At 40.9% G+C, this 18946-nt stretch overlaps 3 protein-coding genes across 5 annotated transcripts in view; 1 reads left to right on the top strand and 2 right to left on the bottom strand.

The window, feature by feature from the left end:
• Positions 1-1726: 1726 nt before the first annotated feature.
• Positions 1727-6324, bottom strand: ATP5MJ (ATP synthase membrane subunit j). The gene is made up of 4 exons (XM_035551352.2): positions 6166-6324; positions 3833-3956; positions 2364-2384; positions 1727-1907 (listed from the first exon to the last, which is right to left on the bottom strand). Exons 2-4 carry the CDS (start codon positions 3954-3956, stop codon positions 1888-1890), a joined length of 165 nt encoding a protein of 54 aa, XP_035407245.1. The 5' UTR covers positions 6166-6324; the 3' UTR covers positions 1727-1887.
• Positions 6325-6721: 397 nt separating this feature from the next.
• The window catches only part of TDRD9 (tudor domain containing 9), a 66975-nt gene continuing 54750 nt past the window's right edge, over positions 6722-18946 (top strand). For 2 of the 3 annotated variants that reach the window (XM_050711065.1, XM_035551350.1), the window contains exon 1: positions 6722-6933. In XM_050711065.1, coding sequence (XP_050567022.1) covers positions 6776-6933 — 158 coding nt within the window. In that variant the 5' untranslated portion in view covers positions 6722-6775. The remainder of the gene's footprint in view (positions 6934-18946) is intronic. The other variant, XM_035551349.1, reaches the window with a different exon arrangement.
• On the bottom strand, positions 10240-11593 carry RD3L (RD3 like). The gene is made up of 2 exons (XM_035551351.1): positions 11295-11593; positions 10240-10537 (listed from the first exon to the last, which is right to left on the bottom strand). The coding sequence occupies exons 1-2, from the start codon at positions 11591-11593 to the stop codon at positions 10240-10242; spliced, it is 597 nt and encodes a 198-aa protein (XP_035407244.1).

An 18946-nucleotide genomic window follows, 5' to 3' on the forward strand; every position in this document is an offset into this window, starting at 1 on the left:
CCTTACCCTTTGCAGAGATTGGTCTGCTAAGGATCACAAATAGGAAGGAGTATTCTGAAACAGTCATAGAAATTTACAACAGAAATACAACAATGGAAGACCCAGCTGCAGACAGCATTAATTTCCAGCAGAAAGTGCAATTTCAATAACCCAGCACCGTTTCCCATGTGTACTTCCTTTTCCTATTAGACAATGAAGCAAGTCAGATGCGTTAGAATTGAAGTAGGTGAAGTTTACCTAAAAGTGCAGTTAACTGTGCTCCAGGGGCAGTTTTGCAAAAGCTCCTCTTGCTTTTCCATTAACATCTAAGAGACCGGATAGCATTTTGATGTAGCTCAGTTCCACTGTGCTAGGTTCTATAGCTAAGGAGAAGCACATCCTGAAGTGATTCATGTTTTTTCCCTAGCTTGTTTTCCTCAGCTCTGTAATTGAAAATTGCTAAAGCATTATTTGAAGTACGTGTAGTATCTTAGGAACTAACTCAGTGATCATAAATTTGCATCACAAGTGCACATATAGCTTCTTACCTGGCATAAATTTTCAATCTGAACCACTCATTAACTATTACCACAATTATGACCCACCCTGTAATCACCACTGGCTAATATCTGTCAATTTGAGGTTCCCTTTTCTACTTTTTATTTTTTGTTCCCTTCTTTTAGAGGCTTTTGGTTTTATGTAAAGAAAGAAACGGTAAAGAAATTTCTCATTTGTTTTTTTGGGGGTTAGAAAACACAGCAAGGGCAGAAACATTGAAAACTCACAGAAAAAATGGACTTGATGGGGAAAGAATCAGATAAACCATACTGAGGGAAGATGCGGAACAAGGAAGAGAGGAACTGTGGAAGAGAGGTCAAGAATGAATGAAAGATAGCTATCTATTCATTTCAAATCAAGTGAGTAACGCTATACCAACCTTTAGGGAAAAAAAAAGCCACCACCTGAAACTGACACAGCTCATGTCAGTATTAGCACTGACTAGAGTTTTCAGAGAAATACGATCAGTAATTTTACTCTTAATAGGTGTAGATACCAAGCTGAAGCAGAAGTATAAATTCTGTAGAAATTAAAGGCAACGAGTATTTGGAATGTTTACCATGCCGTCATCAAGCAAGATTATCAAGCTCGTGACTATTCAAATACGAAGTATTTAAGTTACAGCCAGATATTACAGTAAGAGAAATTGAAACACAAAACCTTAATCAAGCTGAAAGATTTAAGATGTTTCAGTGATGTAGTTAAAAAGATGCACGTAAGCACGAAGTCATTAAAATGACTTAGGCCTCTTAATCTTCTCAAAAGCAGATTAAGCTAAACTTAAAACATGACAAAGTGAAATTTTGATTTTATGCACTATGTATTCTTGGTATGGATGTTCAGTATGTACAGTTCTGAAAACTAATTTTCGTAATGTTTTTGCATCCCCAAAATATTGCACTGCAAGCTGACAAAAAGCTGCCAGTTACATCATCACATTTGGCACACTCAGTTAAGATATTTTTAAAGGCAATGGAGTATTTCAAAGGTTCTAACTGAAAAGATGCTATTAAAAGTGGCATAATGCTTTTATATGAAATGTTGGCTAATTCTATTAAGTTTAATTACAGAAATTCCTTTTTTTTTTTTTTTTTCCAAAGTACTATTGTAAAAGCTTTTATGTGGAACGTGGAAGAACTGCAGAAAACAAACATATACACTAAAAATTAATTTTCAATACACTCCAGTATACTGTGTCCAACATGTTTAATTTCTTGTTGTTCAACAGATTTATTCTAAGTACAGAAGTATATCAGGTACAGTTTTAGAATTAACTTCCCTATGGTGGTAACTTGCTTCATGTACAGTAAAGATGATCAAACACCAAATTCATTCTCCAAGAAGAGATCTTTAATGATGGTCAGAAGACTCTGAAACAAAGACATGATTTAGACTGTTCAAACAGTAGAGTAAACCAATTCAAGAACATAGTTCAGAACCTAGAATAGACAACTGTATCGAAATCTGAGCATAATATTCGGCAGGTTCAACTGCCCTGATAAATAAATCTACCACACCAAACTAAATGTACAACAAACTTAGCTAATAGTAAGAATCCTTTTTCACACATTTTAAAATGCTATTGCAGCAAACTCTTCCGCAGGTTTGGTATGGTTATTGGTATTGGTTATTTGTAATTACAGTTTATTTATGCTATTATCCTTAAGTCTAGAATTATTGTCACTAATTACATATATAAAATATAAATAATGTTTGCATATACAAATTCAACTGGGAGCAAATGACCTATCTATAATGGTACAGAAAGTAACCTGAGTTATAGCAGCTCATGACAAATAAGAGGGTATTATATAGTTAATACTTACTATCTGCCACTGCTTTTTTGCCTAGAAGGAAAGAAAAAACAAAACAAGCTGAACAATTACACTTAAAAAAAAAATCCTGTTTATATTTTACAGATAAATTTCAGTTAGATTACTCAACTCACGATTTCCTGAGTGTGAATGAGATTTAAAAAAGCATACAAGATGTACTTTTTATGGTACATTTCCATAAACATTATATATATATATATATATAAATTATTTTTAATCAACCAAGATTCTATGCATTTAGAATTCATAGCCATCAAGACTCCCACTATAATTTGAGGAAAATTTATACAGAATGGTAGTTTTGCATTGTGTGTGTGTGTATATATATATATACGCAAAACTGAAGAATGTAAACTGAAGTAGTAACAATACCGTTTACCTTAAAATCTTTTGTAATTAAAATAGCTTATTTCACATTCCCATTTTAATTGTTCTCCTAAAAGACTGATTTATAGTGACCAGACATAAATATATGGAAAAAATTTTTTCGTAAGGCAGGCAGTCATAAGAGGCTGTGCAATCTCCATCCTTGGAGGGACTCATTTGAATTCTGACTGGTGCTATCAGCAACTTGATCTAACTACTTTGAGCAGTGGTTTGGATCAGGTGACCTAAAGAAGTCCCTTGCAGCCAAAGTTATTCTACAACATACGGTTCTATAAGTAAATGTATTAAATACAAAACTGAACCCTAAACCTCAGGAAGGGCTACAGCTATTAAAAGCTATTTTCACTTTAAATTAATGCTTAGCTTACACTTCCTCCATATCAAGCTTCTTATAATTCTTAGTGACAGGTAGTAAAGGGATTGGCTTGGAAATTTTTCAGCATAGCCCAAATCAAAGAATAGGACCTTCAAGATACCATAATCTGTTGTAATCTTCTGCTTCGCGGGACCTGACCCACTCAAATGTACTAGCTTTACATTAGATGTTCTATTTTTTTCTCTAAGAAAGAGATCCAGCATCACCAAATAAAACACAATTCAATGATCAGTGATGTGATGTACCTCATACTTTAAGGTGCATCAGCCCAAAATTATAGTACTTAATACAGTTCGCATGGGAAACCGTTCTTAAAGTTGCATTATTTTTTTTTTTGCAAATATTAAGAAAAAAAAATCAAAGTTCTAGTTCAAAACAACCTCACATTCACTCAGGCAAAATCTAGAGAATCCTCTGGCTATGCATTTCAAATTAGATGTGTGTTTTTTAAAACCAGTGTCTACATTATTTAATATTCATAAAGCAGGCACAGTTACACTAGTTTATGAATGATTTTGTTAGCGTAGCCTTCTACACTAACATATTAAACTTTTATGGCAAAAACTTGGCCTTAAGGAAAAGTGTTACTTTCTTATTTGCTAGATATGTTGAAGGACAGTTTGAGCTGTTGTGGACAATCATTTTATAAACCATGATTTTAATTAACAGCCAATGAAGATTAAAATGTTTAACTTACCACCATATGAAATTTTGTAATAGGTATAAGCTGTTAATGCTATACCGACCCATACTTCTTGATAAATTGTAGAGAAGTAGAACCTCATGGCTCTCCATGACTTTGGAATCATGGCTTGCACCATCTGAAAGGTAATAAGAAGTTCTGCAATGAGAAGTTTTGTAACTATATTCTTACCTGCTATATATGTATGTGCATGTACTTATATATACACTTTTATACATCTGTGTGTTATGCATACCAAAGTAGTATATACGTGCATTTGTACTTTAGATGTATATCTATATATATATTCTTTATATGTATTATACACTTATATACACACACACACACACACACCTAATACATCATCATCAGCAATTTATGGGTTTGAAAAAATAATCCCCCAACATGCAAAAGTACTTATTCCAAAGTAAAGCATTGAAAATTCAGAATTAAGGTTATAACTTAACAGGCTAACACACACAAAAATGTATTCCAGCTGATGAAAGGACTCAAAGATGATCAACAGAACATTTGCACAGCAGCAGTACGTAGGCTCCTCTCCCTTTATCGGTGACTTTTTGTTTGTTTCCAGACTCTCTCAGGAGCAAAACCTTGTTCCACACAAGCTAGACAGACTCTTTCCTTACACTACCAAGTCAGTTTCCCTCCCTCGCCCACATCTACCATGTCTCCCAACACGGTAATTTCTACTCAAAATAGCAAAACACAAGATAAGCTACTAAATTCAAGATTTATCGTGAATATATTACTTTTAAAATATGTCCCGAGAATAGAGAGCCTACTGATTTTTTTTCTTCTTTGTATCCAGCTTTGTTAATCAAGGTAAACACAGAAAGCTGTGTAAGATATGTTTTAAAATAAAACTAACTCCCATACAACAGGTTGGCATACCATTTGCACCACATTACACAGCAATACAACATGTTCTACTGTTTTCTACTTAAACAAGCAGAACACTTTACCCAACACAATACAACCCATTATAAACAGTTATATGCGGATATGGATAGTATATGTCAAGCCAGCACCCCAGGATAGAAACAGTTTTTGTTTTTTCCAACTTCTGTGAGGTCATTCTCACTTATTTCCCAGTGCTAAGTGTAAAGCATCCTTTAGCAACCATCAAGGGTAAAAGGAGACAAGGGCAGCCAATGTCAAAACAAGTGAAAAAATTTAGATGGTACTTAATGAAAGCATTTTCATGGAAATCAATGTATGAATACAGACAAGTCCACGTTTCTTTTTACTAGTTTATGAAGAGACGTCTCAATCCCATTCATATTTCCTGAAATCGTGCTGTGCCTTCACCTGTGCTATTAAGAGCACTGAAAACCACTCTCCCCAAGGTTTTTAGTGTTTGTTCACAGAATCACAACATGGCCAAGGTTGGAAGGGAACTCTGGAGGTCATCCAGTCCAACCTCCCTGCCGAGCAGGATCACCTAGAGCACGTTGCACAGGATGACATCCAGGTGGGTTTGAATATCTCCAGAGAAGGAGACTCCACAACCTCTCTGGGCAACCTGTCCCAGTGCTCTGTCACCTCACAGTACAGAAGTGCCCCCTCATATTGAGCCAAAACCTCCTGTGCTTCAGTTTGTGCCCGCTGCCTCTCATCCTGTGGCTGGGCACAACCGAAAAGAGACTGTTCCCATCTCCTTGATGCCCACCCCTCAGGTGTTTTTATACATTAATGAAGTCTCCCTTCAGTCTTCTTTTCCAGGCTAAACAGGCCCAGCTCTCTCAGCCTATCCTTGAATGACAGGTGCTCCAGTCCTCTCATCATTCTCACAGCCCTCCTCTGAACTCACTCCAGTAGCTCCATGTCCCTCCTGCACTGGGGAGCCCAGAACTGGTCACAGCACTCCAGGCGTGGCCTCACCAGGGCTGAACCTCAGGGGGAAGATCACCTCCCTCGACCCGCTGGCAACACCTTTCCGAATGCAGCCCAGGACACCGCTGCCTTCTGCTAAGCCACAATGCTGACTCAATGTCACCCCGCTGCCCACCAGGCCTCCCAGGTCCCTCTCCGCAGAGCTGCTCTCCAGCAGCACGCCCCACAGCCCGCACTGCTGCTTGGGGGGCCTTCCCCCAGGGCCTCTGCGGACACAACACTGATGAAACCTCTCCTCAAAACCCCTCCCTACGACAGCGGCATGCCCTTTCTGCTCCCCCCTCCCAAGTACGCCCTCACCACCCCTCGGAGCGCGGCCCCGCGGCCCTTCCCGCATCGGGGGGCGACGGCAGAGCACGGCCGCCCCCCCTCACCCAGCACCTCCCGGGGGCTGCCCCCAGCCGCCCGCCCGAGGTGCGCCCCGCGGCACCCACCGTTAGGGCCGGGGGGGAGCGCGGCGGCCGCCGAAGGTCACGGAGCGGGGACAACCGCCGGTGCCGCTGCGGGGAACGCCGGGAAGGGGAGGCAGCGGCCCGGCAGGGGCGGCCGCGGCCAGGCAGCGCCCCCTGCAGCTGCGGAGGAGCGGAGCCCGGCTCCCAGCCGCTCCTCCAGGCGCGGGGGAAGGAAGCTGGGCGCCCGGGGAGCGGGCGGCACCGGCAGGCAGCCACCCGCCGGGGCGGGCTGAGGCGGCTCCGCGCCTGGGGGCCGATTCCCTGGGTAAAAGGAGGGACGGGGTGGCGCACCCCGGAACCGGGAGGGGACCGTGCTTCGTACTGTGACTGGGCAGGGAGCGTGCTTCGTGCTGTGACCGGGAGAGGAGCGCGTTTAGCCCCGGGAAGCGCAAACGGGAGCCAACACCCGGCTCTACACCGCTCCGCCCGCTGCCCCCCAACATGGCGGCCGCCCCCCCCGCAACGTGGCGGCCACCTCCCCTTAGCGCCGCCGCCCGGCCGAGGCGCCCGGTCACGTGGTGTGGGCAGAGCCAGCCCGAGCGCGGTAAAAGAGCCGCTCGGGGCCGTCGTGCGAGGCCGTGCCGCCGCCATCATGCTGCGGGCGCTGACGGTAGAGCAGATCCGCGACTGGTTCACCGTCGGCAAAACCGTGACCGCTGTCGAGTTTTTGGGGGGCGAAGCGCACACTGGAGCCCCCCGAAGTCCCCTCGGCTGCCCCGATGGCCCTCGGGAGCCGCTGGTGGCCGCGGGGTGAGTGCGGGGCTCCTGGTGGTGAGGGCGAGGGGCTGCGTGTGGGGACGCCTGCGGCGGCTTCCCTCAGTCAGCTCCGTGCCTGAGGTAGCGGCGTGAGCGGTGTGTGTCCTCAGGGCACGTGTGTGCCTGCAGCTGCCCTTCAGTTCCTTGTGCCTGGCGTGGCTGCAGCTCGGGGTGCTGCTGTTGGCTTCCTGGGCTGCACGGGCTGCCTGCTTCTGGCTTTGCCTCAAAGAGAGCACGAAACTGGCACGTCGAAACGTTTGTCTCCTCTCAGCCCCTCGTGTAAAACCGCTGCTGGTACTACGTTCTGAATTGCCGATGGAGGTCTGCTTTTTATACAAGGAGTTAAAAAAATGCATAAATACATAAATGGCCAAACTGGGGGGGAATGGGCTAAAGTTGTGACAGGGTAGGTTTAGGTTGGATATTAGGAAGATCTTCTTTACTGAAAGGGTTGTTAGGCATTGGAATGGGCTGCCCGGGGAAGTGGTTGAGTCACCATCCCTGGAGGTCTTTAAAAGACGTTTAGATGTAGAGCTTAGTGATATGGTTTAGTGGAGGACTTGTTGTGTTAGGTCAGAGGTTGGACTCAGTGATCTTGGAGGTCTCTTTCAACCTAGATGATTCTGTCATTCTGTAAAACATTTAAAATGTTTCAGCGTGGAAAATACGGCTGTGCTCTTTAACTTGCCTGTCATAGGTCCATGTGTCTCCAAGTTAGCCCTTTTATTGTAGCTATTTTATTTGGCTAAAAGCATCACAGGCTGTTTGTTCTGCCCACCAGTTGTGCAGGTGGGAAACATTGGTGCTCTTTGATATTATTACCACTCACCTTTCTGGCAGTGGAATGGTTTGTGTTAGCTGTCTTCTGAGGGCAAAAATATCAGCAGGGTTAGTGTGAGGAGTCGCAGTTCCGCATTGCCTCATGCAAATCATGTAGACCCTAAGTAAAAAGCACTTAAACACTTGTGTTGTCAGACAGTGACTGTCAGCAGGGAAATGATGACTGGCCTACTGCGATGATACTGCTGATTGAGATGAAATCTAGGGCGTAAGCAAAATTCCAGGAAAGTTTGCCTTAGCTGGCTGAGGTGAAGGTTTTCTTTGTGGCATAAGCCAAACATTCCTTTCGAATATGTCTAACTTCTTGAGCTTGTCTTCCTGTTCTTTCTGCCTTTATTCTTTCTATGCTTTTCTCTGCTATTTAACTAAAGAGTACATTTGCACTTTAGTCTGATGAAAATATTCATATTCTGTAAAATTACCTCTCGATTCTGTATTTAAAAAATAAATTGACAAAGTAAGGTGTTAGTGGACCACGTTTCTTCAACCTTTGGATAATTTTTTCCTTTGTCACCTCCAGTTTCCAGTTTGGTTTCTCTCCTTTTCTCCCCATTTGTTGCTGCTACAACTGGATATAGTAGCCTAGTATATGTTTAATCAGTAAAAGGTGTGTGAAAGTAAGCAAGACTTTCTGTGCTTTTGCTTAGCATTGGGCTGGGAAATAATTGACTGTGATGCCTAGATATTTTGTTATTATTCAGTAACTGCCTTTTAGCATGTTTTAGTGGTGGTCCTCGTTTCTGGAATTGGAAGTCTGCATTTGCTTGTATTAAAGTGAAATGTATGAACAATGGAGAAGCTGTATCAGTGGTCACTGTGCTTTTGACACACACACCCACACACACCCTTACCTGCAGCCTCCATGTTTTGATGATCACGAAGGTAAGTGAGCCCTACATGTTTACTGCCTTATCATTTTCCATAAACTAAGATTTGGAAGCTAAATTTGTGGGGCTTTTCTCCTGTTTTCCAATAAAAAGCTGTGAAGGTGCATGTTTTAAAAAAACTTTTCTTTATGTGAATTACCATTGCTGGGATCCTGAACGGTTGACTAAATAAAAAATATTTTCCAAAGCCTGCGTTGCAGATGTTCATTCTCAGTGTAATACTAATTCTGCTAATGTCTTTGATATGCTCAGTAATTTACCTTCTTGCCTATAGAAAAGTAACTGAAGTTTAACTCCTTGAGGGAGCTTTGTCGTTGAGAAAATACTTTCAGGCCATCCCTGTCCACGTGCAGGGATCCACTTCTGGCTTGTTTTAGAACGGCATGAAAAGAATGGGATAAATTTTACTCTGTATTGGTAGAGCAGATTAAGTTGAAATGAACACTTTTTAAATTTATTTTTAAACCAACAGCTAAGCAAAAGGTGGACAGAGTTTATGCCAGCTCTGAGTGCAGGTCTGAGTTTGCATATACGTATGAAGTTTTACATATTTAGCTTATGGGAGGTGGGGGGACCAGTTACTCTTAGTGATGAGCTGCATTTTTTAATTATTCTAAACCTGTAGGAACTGATTAACTCTAGCCTTGTAGTAGTTTGTTAGCTAGCTAATATATGTACCTGGTATTCCACTCTCCTGTGTGAAATGTTCTCAAGATCTGTGAATTTTCCAAAGGCTTCTTAAAACCATATAGCTACCTTTAATGGAAGATACTGTGCAATTTGTTTCACCCAATTTATACTGCATTGCAAGTGAATTTCTTCTTAGGTGGAGAAGAGTTGTGGCCTGTGTTTTCACTGACTTTCTGCTCTAGTTGTCTGCTGTGACCATAACTACTGTGTGTCTGATCAGTCTTATAAGACTTTATTATGAACACACAATGATAAATAATGGCAACTGAAAATTTGAAAAGATCACCTCTTGCTTTTGCAATGATCTGTTGAATATCTCTTGCTGTTACAGAAATGTACCATATCTTTTACACATATTTTACTTTGTTTTCATTTTAGAACTTATTCTTAAAGTTGAGAAATAACTGTTCAGCTCCAAAAGGTATTTACCAGTTTATTTGGTACAACTGATACTATATTAAATCTTACACAGTATAAAGTTCCCACAGAGCCTAAAAGCTGTGTGACAAATGCAGTAGTTTGTGCCTAATGCTTTGTGGAGTGGTGCTATTTCAAAATACAGAACATGGTCTTTTCTTGTTTATACATCTATATCCGTCTACCTGTATGCTAAAAGGAAAACACCTCAATGCTTTATCAGCAGCAGCTATGTTTTTTGTTAAAAGGTGCCTTCAAACACAACATTTTAAAGGAACAATGAAGATAGAAGGAGGGTTCATACTTAAAGTTTGTATAATGCACGCTAGCTATAACCAAGGACTTGGATTTCTGAACTTGTATAAAAAGGGAGCGTGTCACATTTTCTATTCCTATGTTTGTGGATGGCAATCACAACGAAGGAAGACGAACACTACATAGCTTTTTGAAAGAAACACAAACCCACTCAACTTGATGGGTAGTAGTATGGAAGGTTCCAGATTCTATCAGAGAAAGTGGGAAACATGCTTTGCGTGTTTTTGTCGACATAACTTGAAACGGTGGGGATTTCATCTTTGTCTGATTTGTTAGAACTGTCTCCACGCAGGCTGCAATGTTCAGAGCAATTTGTATTCCGTACGTCTGCCAGTTGCTCTTGTTGGTTTTCTCTCTCAATGTTAGTAAGGAAATCTTGTAAAACTTGTTTGAATATGTAGACTATTTCCCAAGGTAAAACATCGTTTTCTGCCAAAACTTCACGAAACCTAGAAACAAACAAGAATTGAAATCTAATCATCAGGGCTGACAACTCTTCTGTTTCCTTGCTCATCTTTTGAGGGAAGGGGAAGGAGGAGGAAATGACTGTGCTCTGGTGTCATTTATTCCTTGCTACCACATTTCCCCACACACCTCCCCCAAAAGATTACAAGAGGAAGAGAGCTCTAACAACGCACTGGAAGCGGTCCAACTATGATGAGGATTGTTGTTATTCAGTATGCTTTTTTTTTTTTCCTTCTCCATCTGGGTAACTTGATTTAAACTGACTTTGCCCGTAGGTATATTCTGGGCTTTAAAAGGTACATGGGCTTCTTCTGTCATTTCTACATGCCCCCAGAAAATATATTTAAAATACGAGTATAGGAGAATTTTACATGGTCATTTCCCCGCAGCGTTTCATATTTAGTAGATTGTAACCAGTTTACAATTAAATTGTAATCGTTTACAATTTAATATTGGGGATAATTAACAGGAAAAAATGAAAGTATTGACAGGTCACATTTTTAAGCATGCAAGACTTCCCTTGTTTAGGATTAAACCAGGAAAATCCCGATATTCAAAAACAAAAACTTCACCTGTACAACATAATAAAGCACAGGTGTAGTTTGCGAAACATCTATAAAATACATTCAAGTAGATGGTCATTGTTACACTGGAAGCAAGATCAGAGCCGTGCATAAGCTTGGGAAAGAAATAGTTTGTTTACGCTCCAGTACTCAAGGCTAGGGGAGTAGGAGTAGTTACCTGCTGAGGATGGTTCCAGTTTGGCAGGGCTGGATTTGAGAACAGAGGACTTCCAGCTGCCGCTGCTCCGTGGCTGGAATTGTTGCTTGAGGATTTTGGTAGTTCTTCAGCCAGTTGTAATCCGTGCCAGGTTTCTGGACTTTCTGTTCATTTTCAATCTCTTGCACTAATCTTTCACGCTCTTTCAGGTGCCATTTCAGTTCCCTCAGCAAGGTTTTGGTAACTAGTTCTGATCCAGGATACCTTGTGGATTTGTAGGAATCGTTCTTTGACCATTTCATCCAGCCAAAAAGTGGCATTTTTAAGCTGTGAGGAAAAAATAAAACAATGTATTTTGCTTATTTCTGTCAGACCGGTAGTGTTTATACCTACAGACTTCCTTTTAAGCTGCTGACTGTTTAAAGGAAACTTTACTCATGATGGTAAAATTTCTTGCACTACAATATAAGAAGCGATAATAATCGGCAAGCTGTAATTAAATGTGACAGGCCTTACATTTTATATTATTTTACATCTGTTTTCTGAGTTAACACTTTCAAATGCTGTAAGCTTCAGAGTTGTAAGTGCATATTTATCATCTTGAAATTACTTCGTTTTTTTTCCTGAGAGCATATGAGGTAGTTAAAAAGCATTTAAAAAATTGAAGTAATTCTTGCAAGTTTAAAAAAATAAATTGATAAAGTTAAGAGCTGCAACTCCGTATAAGTCCAGCATAAAACTTCTGTATCACTTCGTATTTTTACATAAGTTCTTATTGATGTAACCTCTGGAAACAGAAATCTGGTGGAATAGACTTTTAAATTGCAGTTAGTTAGCAATCATGCAGACACAAGCATACCAATCAGAAAGAAATAACATAAATTACCTTTGCAGTTGTCTGACCAGTGTTTTTTCAGGTGAGTTTGGTTGAAGGTCTCTTATTCTAGCATATCCTGTTTCCAGGCTGTTACTGCTGGTGGAAGAAAACAAGTTTTTTTCTTTATTTACTCAAACTGTGCGTAGAAAAATGACTCTCAGTACTGAACATCACAGTTTTAAGTTTTTCTGCTTTTAAGGTTCTTTCTCATCCTCTATACCAGAGAGCAGCAGTAATCCATTTAACCTGACATGGTCTCAAACACTTTCTACAAGTCCATTAAGGTTTCCTACCTTTGGATTGAGTTCTGCTGATGGCAGCAATTTTAAAAAAAAAAAAAAAAGTAACAATTTCAAATGCTTGTCACTAAATCCATCCGAAGGTATTGGTGGCAGTGAGATGAATAATGATTGTCTGGAGCAACTCCAGACGCGCTGCTGGCTGAAGTTAAGGCTGTCAGGTGCTGTGATGCTTGGCTGTGCATAGCTGTGGGTCACAGTTTAGAGCTGTATTTTTATGCCTGTAGAGTGCTAAAAATAGCTCTGTTGCTTTTATCATCAACCTAAACTTTCAGGCCAGTGAGATGCCGAAAGACTCTCTCCTCTTAGAGGGGGGAGCAGGCTGTTGTACTGTCACTTCTGAACAGCTAAGAATAGGCTTCCTCCAGTACGGAGCATCTCAAGCCTTTGTTTGCTGAGTGTTGACAGAACAGAGCTATTTGACAGTTGCTCAGGATTTTGGTCGCTATATTAAATACTTCTACCAGGTGAATTTCATCAATCTCATGGTACTACACTTTTTCGTTACCGTGCATAACATAGCTGTTAGCATTTTTAATTAACATTTCAAATGTGTTTAAAGAAGCCAGTCTGTAACACCTACGGTGTGCCATGAAAGACGCACTAATCTAATTAAAGGAATGGAATGAGAAGGAAATGAGGTCAAACTGATGTAAAAAACCCAGAATTTAAAGTCTTACCATAGACTTCGCTTCTCTCTCAACTGGCTGTCAGTTGCCTTTTCCCTCTTCCCTTGATGAGTGTTTTGAGCATATCCATTTTTAAGATTAATTTCCAGGGATGGCATTGCGTGCAATAGAGGTCACTGAAGCAGCCATTTTCCGTTCCAGTTCTCTGGTCTCTTCCTATTAATCTAAATGGTAGGCATGGTATATTAAGTGCCTTCCCTCCTTGTCGTCCTTGTTAGAATGGCTAGCTTTGCTCCTGTAAGTATTTTTCCTTCCTACTTTTTTGCCTCCACTGGTGTGTGGAACCGTTGGAAGAACAAGGCTTCTGTAAATTTGTTCTAGATGTCATACAGCATAAAGGATGACGTGTGGGGCTGTTATTAAAGCTGATATCCCTTATACATTGGAAAAATTCAGATGTCAGCATTAATCCTCTTCAAGTGGAAGGTTTTCACATTGCATTGTATGTGGTACTATGAAAAATGAAGGGAGCTAGGTTTATGATGACAGAACTGTCCTGACAGATTTTCAGATGAAATTAAAATGTTCCTTGCCACCTCCTTTACAGCACAGTTACCGTGTCACCACTTACTTTCCAATTTGATACAGTGGAGAAAAAAATGCTGTACAGCAGAAAACCACTGTAGTGTCTCCTGCAAATTAAGGAGATGTGTGCTTGAAGGTGTGCAAATTAATGAAATGAGAAAGAACACCACCACCCACTGTTGTAGCTGGCTTTGTTTTTTCACCTAATCTTTGGTTATACCATGAAATTTTGTGAGTCTGGATACTGAGAATGATGCTTACCTTTTCATTGGAAGGGGAACACTGACAATCTTGTTGCTTCTAGTTCTGTACGTGTTTCAGATCCGCATTTGGGGCGATATGGCTGTTTGTGCGAGTCTGACACTGGCAACTGGAACTTCATTCCGTCTAACCCGCAGTGTACCAGAGTTTTGCAGTGCTGTATCCAGATGGAAGTTGCAGCTTGACTTCAGCAGATAGTGGGTCTGTTCCCTGAAGGCATTAATGAGTGGTCTTACTGGTAGCTACAGCTGTTACGTCTTAGTCTGGGGCAAATCTATATTTTGATTCCTCCCACTAATTTTTAGGCGCATCTATAATAAAAATACAAATGGTGTGAAGTCATTACGACTTACCTTCAGTGTTTGTTTTCTCATAAATATACGTTCTTTGACTTATTACTGGGGGAAAATGGTATGGTTTCCTTGACATTTCTGTGGCAATCTTGCACTTCAGTCTGCAAATTCAGGGATGCTGTGTTCCTAAGAGTGATTTAGGTTCTGAGTTTCTTGCCTTTGTTTTCCCTTTTCTGAATCTTCCTCTGCTGGTACTAGAGGCTAAAACACATCATAGTACTAGAGAGAGACCGTAACATTAGTTACATAATGATGAGTAATTTTTCATTTGTTAATAAACCATAATTTACTCTGCCATTGAAGCAGAGCAGTTGTTAACTAATTGATACATTTTGTGTAAACTAGCCCTAATGGTCTGTGAGTAGAAAAATGACTAATAAAATAGAAAAATAGAAAATGACAGCTGAAGATTCTTTAAATCTTGCTTTCCTTCAACCTCCTTATTATATTTTTCGTACTTTCCTAGGCAAAGAATGTAACGAATTCCTAAAGCACCCATTTCTGTAGCTTATTTTTTTTTTTGAATTGCAGTGAACAGTATCTCCTCATGTGCTGGTAAATCAGATTGGTTTTTCATACATGTATTCCTTAGACTTCTTCTTAAGACAAGCCTAAAAACCCGCTACAGAAAAATGGTTGTCTTCTGATGTTGTTCTCAAATTGAACTGAGGGAGCAGCAACAATTGCTGGAGCCAAAGTGTAGATTTCCTTTCATAAATCATCTCAGACAGCTTTGGTAGTCCTTCCTTGCTTGCTGTGACAGGTCCCAGGTTCGTCAGCAAAGAGCCCTGTGCCAAAGGAATAGTCTTAAAAGAGCACAAGTTAATTGAAAATTAAATGGGCAATTGAGGAAATAAGGGAGGCAGTCAGTGGGTAAAATGGTATCTCTTTTCTAGCAGCCCTATATAAGACACAGGTCATTTCTTTTTATTTTGAAATGGCTTTCTAGAAAACAGACTTTCTTGAAAAGCTCAGTGGCTGCTTACATCTATCCTGTGGACTTTCTGGCACCAAAAAAATTTATTCCAAAACCTTAATGTGTTCCTCTTCCTGCTATACTCACTGTTCTTCACCTATCTCAAGTAAAGAGGAGGTCCAAATCAAACTTACTACTTTTTGACATAACTGTAAAATCTAGTGGTTTACAAAGATGTTCCTTACATAGGCAGCTGACTAGGAGTCTGTGTACCTAGTTTGTGGAGATGTTGGGTGAGGTGGAGAGAAGAGGGACTTCTCATTTTTCTTCTTTCTTGAAAGGACAGAATGCTTATGGAATTGCTAGAAATAAGCAATCACTAAATGATCATATTGTGCTGTGTGTGTGGTTTCCAGCGCAGGTTACTCCTGCTGTGTGTGCTGAATACTTCCACGCTTCTTTGGAGCCTTTTCCTAAATTCTCTGTAGAAATGGAGGCTTGGGGAGAAGCTCTGACCACAGCTAGGTGGCTTGACTTGTGTCTCCTGTGCTGTCCGACCATATGAAGAGTAAATGCTTCATCTTGAGGATGGCTGAATAGAGCTAGGCAGTTTAAAACAGATTTCCATGACAGGGCACATATGTAAGACCCTTAAGCTCTAGCACCACTAGAGGTGTGAAGACAACTGCACATGAAATGACAGAACAGCTGAAACCCATCTCTGTTGTAGTGGCTGCTTTGTGGTGGATTTTTATGGGTTATGGTGGATGCATTTGATATCTTCATGTCTTCTAGCTGTGTTAGTTTCGTGGCATTTGGTTTACAAATACAGGAGAGAGGAATCATTGAGGTAGCTTGACTTGCATTTCCATAGTTATGTACACAAAGTAAGCATGATTTACCTGAAATTACTCCAGAATAGACTAATGTTGAAACTTTTTTTCCTTAGTGGCTTCAGTAAACATATGTGCAGCCTGTAATTCAGAAGGGGAGAAGGGAGCGTCAATCTAGTGTGGTATCAGTACAGGTCATCTGTCAAGAATTCCTCCGAAGACAGCACCACATCCGTGACAAGGGTTGTGTCCTGGGTATCTTTTGTCCTGATGGCACATGCCCAGCGTGTGCTGTGACAAACATCACCGTTTATAAATGGTTGTTTGTTGTGTGTGGCTTGGTGTGTAGGCGTGGAAGCCCGGTCCATTGCTCTCATGTTCAACCTCATAATGCCTGGTGTCCAGCGTCTGTTCTGGGAGTTCCTTTTTTTGTCTCCTTCTGTTTGCTCTCACAGTTGGAGGCGAACCTGGAGTAAGATATTCTGGAATCAAGTATCTGGTATGTGACTGCAGTTATTTAGCATTTAAGTAGGAGAATTGTTTGCTTTTAAAATTCTTCAAGGTTAAAATCTCTGAATTTCCTTGTCGGGTCTCTTCCAGCTTGTGTTACCAACTAGGAGCCCTTGGCTCCATATTAAAGGCACAGCATGACAACAGAGCAAGAATAGTTGCGTGCACTTGTGATGCAAGTGCAACAGACAACATGGATTTAAATAGCTAATACTTACCATGGGTACACAGCATGTTCTGAGGGTGTTGAATGTACCTGGAGTTTGACTGTGAGACAATGGCAAAGCATAACTCCAGAGGAGTACTTGAAGAATAAAGGTGAAGAGCTTTTGTGGATGTTTACAGGACATTTCTTCAAGGCTAAGTGATAGCAAGGGAAAAAATGGGGTGGGTTCTTAGAACTTAGTAAGTGAACAGTGGAGTCTGGCGTCGTGAGTTCCCGACTAACCTAGATAGCAGCTACTTCAGAAGATGGAACTGTTCATGGCAAGGTAATATTTCTTAGCTAAAAAGAGGTGACAGCAGATGTTCATTTTATTCTGTCTGATGCTTTCCAAAATCTTTAGAAAGCTTATGTAAAGAACTAAGTAAACTAATCTCTTTAGCACAGTAAACTTGGATATTTGCACTGGCATGTGGTTAAGTAAGTTTTAAGTTCGGATTATGACCTTTCAGTGCTACTGTAATGAAGGATTTGTTGTAATCATGTAAAGTGGAAAGTGCATTCTCAAAAAATTCTTGCAAAATGTGAAATTCTCACGAAGAAGGAAAGTTCTCTAGGGAGAAGCTGTTCTTCCAGTGTAGTGTTTTCTCGAGAAAAGTATTGATCTGTAACCATATTCTGGGAACTAGTGAAACTTTTCTACTTGGGAGAAGAAGGTGCAAATCCAAGTTAGCTTTCAGTGCAGGAAGAAAGGCTTTAATCCTTCTGTGCGTCTTAACATCACATACATAAAGGAACTTCCTAAACTGAAAAGCTGGTCCAGTACTGAAATAAAAGCAGTCTACTTAAACCTGGCGTTACTACTGTGCTTGTCTGTATGAACTACAATTTCAGTACTGATTTGTGGTGGTTGAGTTCTGTGGTACACAACACAGTATTCTTTGACAGAAAGCCAGTTTGAGAAGTTACTGACCCTGCACCCAGGTTAGCTCATCTGACTCCGTGTGCCATGGAGCTGGGCTTTTGAACTGCCTTACAGTTCTCTATGAATGAGAGACTCATAATAGCACACCAAAAAATTGTCATCAATAGTCTTGGTTGTCCAAAGGTATTGATAGCAGGTTGTAACCACTGCTAGCTAGCTAAGGTTTTAACAACTTGGTGTAGTGGTGTGTGCTCCATGTTTGTTTGTAGGTTATAGTCACACACTGTGGTTTGTCATCTGTCAGATGTTGTGAGGGGTTGATGCTTCAAGTTATGTATGAAGGTTACTATCAACACTACCAGTCACCTGAGAAAAGAGATTTCAGTTTCGTAGCTCTCTGTAGCTATCAGGTAAGACGATGTGCTTCCATTTATAAGCTGTCCCACTCCTTGGATTTAATGATCGACTTTGCAGTGCATTTTTCTTTGATATGGCAGAACAACTCACTGGAGCTGTTTCAGGCTGCAGACAGATGGTGAGTCTACCTCCTCAGATCTTACAGACAGCATTGGATGGCTTTCACTTGTTAACAACTATGAACAAAACTTGCCACAAGCTGTGACAGCTAACAACAGTAATAATTCCCTTTTAACAGCGTTAGCTGACAGAGTTGTGTTAGCTATCACTGTGCCATTCCTGTGGTGAATATAACCAGGGCATGCTTGAAGCTGATTTCTTCCAGTCATGCTTCCTGTAGTGTTTGTCTGGTGCTGGTGACACATCACTGATAGGCAGGGAAGTTACAGGCATTAGTTAGAAATCGAGGGGATCCTGCATTTGATACTTTGTGGGCACTTTTTAATTTCTGAACTCTTAATTCCATTGTAATTCAGAGCTTTTAGCTGGTTTACACCAGATTGTTCATCTTTTTTTTAATTGTTTTGAGGATTTTTTGGCTGTTTGGCCAAGTTCCTTCTCTTTATGCTTACAGGGGAGGGGATGAATTCTGAAGATTCAAGGTGTACAAGTGCTTTGTGGGTATTGCTAAGGGATCAGAAGGAATGCCTGATAGTCACTGTGTTTTCAATTTAGGTTGATCTGAACACCCATCTTTACTTCTAACTCATAACTAACTAGAACGCTAATTTCCAGATCTGACTGAGAGGTGGAGAGAGGTTTGGATGTGTGGCTTGCCACCATCTGCCACAGGTAATAGTTGCCATCTTCTGCACAGCCCTACTTGAGCTTTCTGCAGAGAGAGGAACTCCTAAAACAGCTCACCTCCAGCAAAAAGGCCAGTTCTATGAAGCCCAGCAGTTCTT

Source organism: Cygnus atratus, chromosome 5, assembly GCF_013377495.2.
Source record: "Cygnus atratus isolate AKBS03 ecotype Queensland, Australia chromosome 5, CAtr_DNAZoo_HiC_assembly, whole genome shotgun sequence".
In the NCBI taxonomy this organism is placed as follows: domain Eukaryota; kingdom Metazoa; phylum Chordata; class Aves; order Anseriformes; family Anatidae; genus Cygnus; species Cygnus atratus.

Coding starts and splice junctions, on each gene's coding strand:
- RD3L (XM_035551351.1), bottom strand. CDS start 11,593: ATGCCACTTTTTGGCTGGATGAAATGGTCAAAGAACGATTCCTACAAA. Junction 10,538..11,294: donor ACTGGAACCATCCTCAGCAG/GTAACTACTCCT, acceptor GTTTGTTTCTAG/GTTTCGTGAAGTTTTGGCAG.
- ATP5MJ (XM_035551352.2), bottom strand. CDS start 3,956: ATGGTGCAAGCCATGATTCCAAAGTCATGGAGAGCCATGAGGTTCTAC. Junction 2,385..3,832: donor TTACAAAATTTCATATGGTG/GTAAGTTAAACA, acceptor CTTTCCTTCTAG/GCAAAAAAGCAGTGGCAGAT. Junction 1,908..2,363: donor CAAAAAAGCAGTGGCAGATA/GTAAGTATTAAC, acceptor TCTTTGTTTCAG/AGTCTTCTGACCATCATTAA.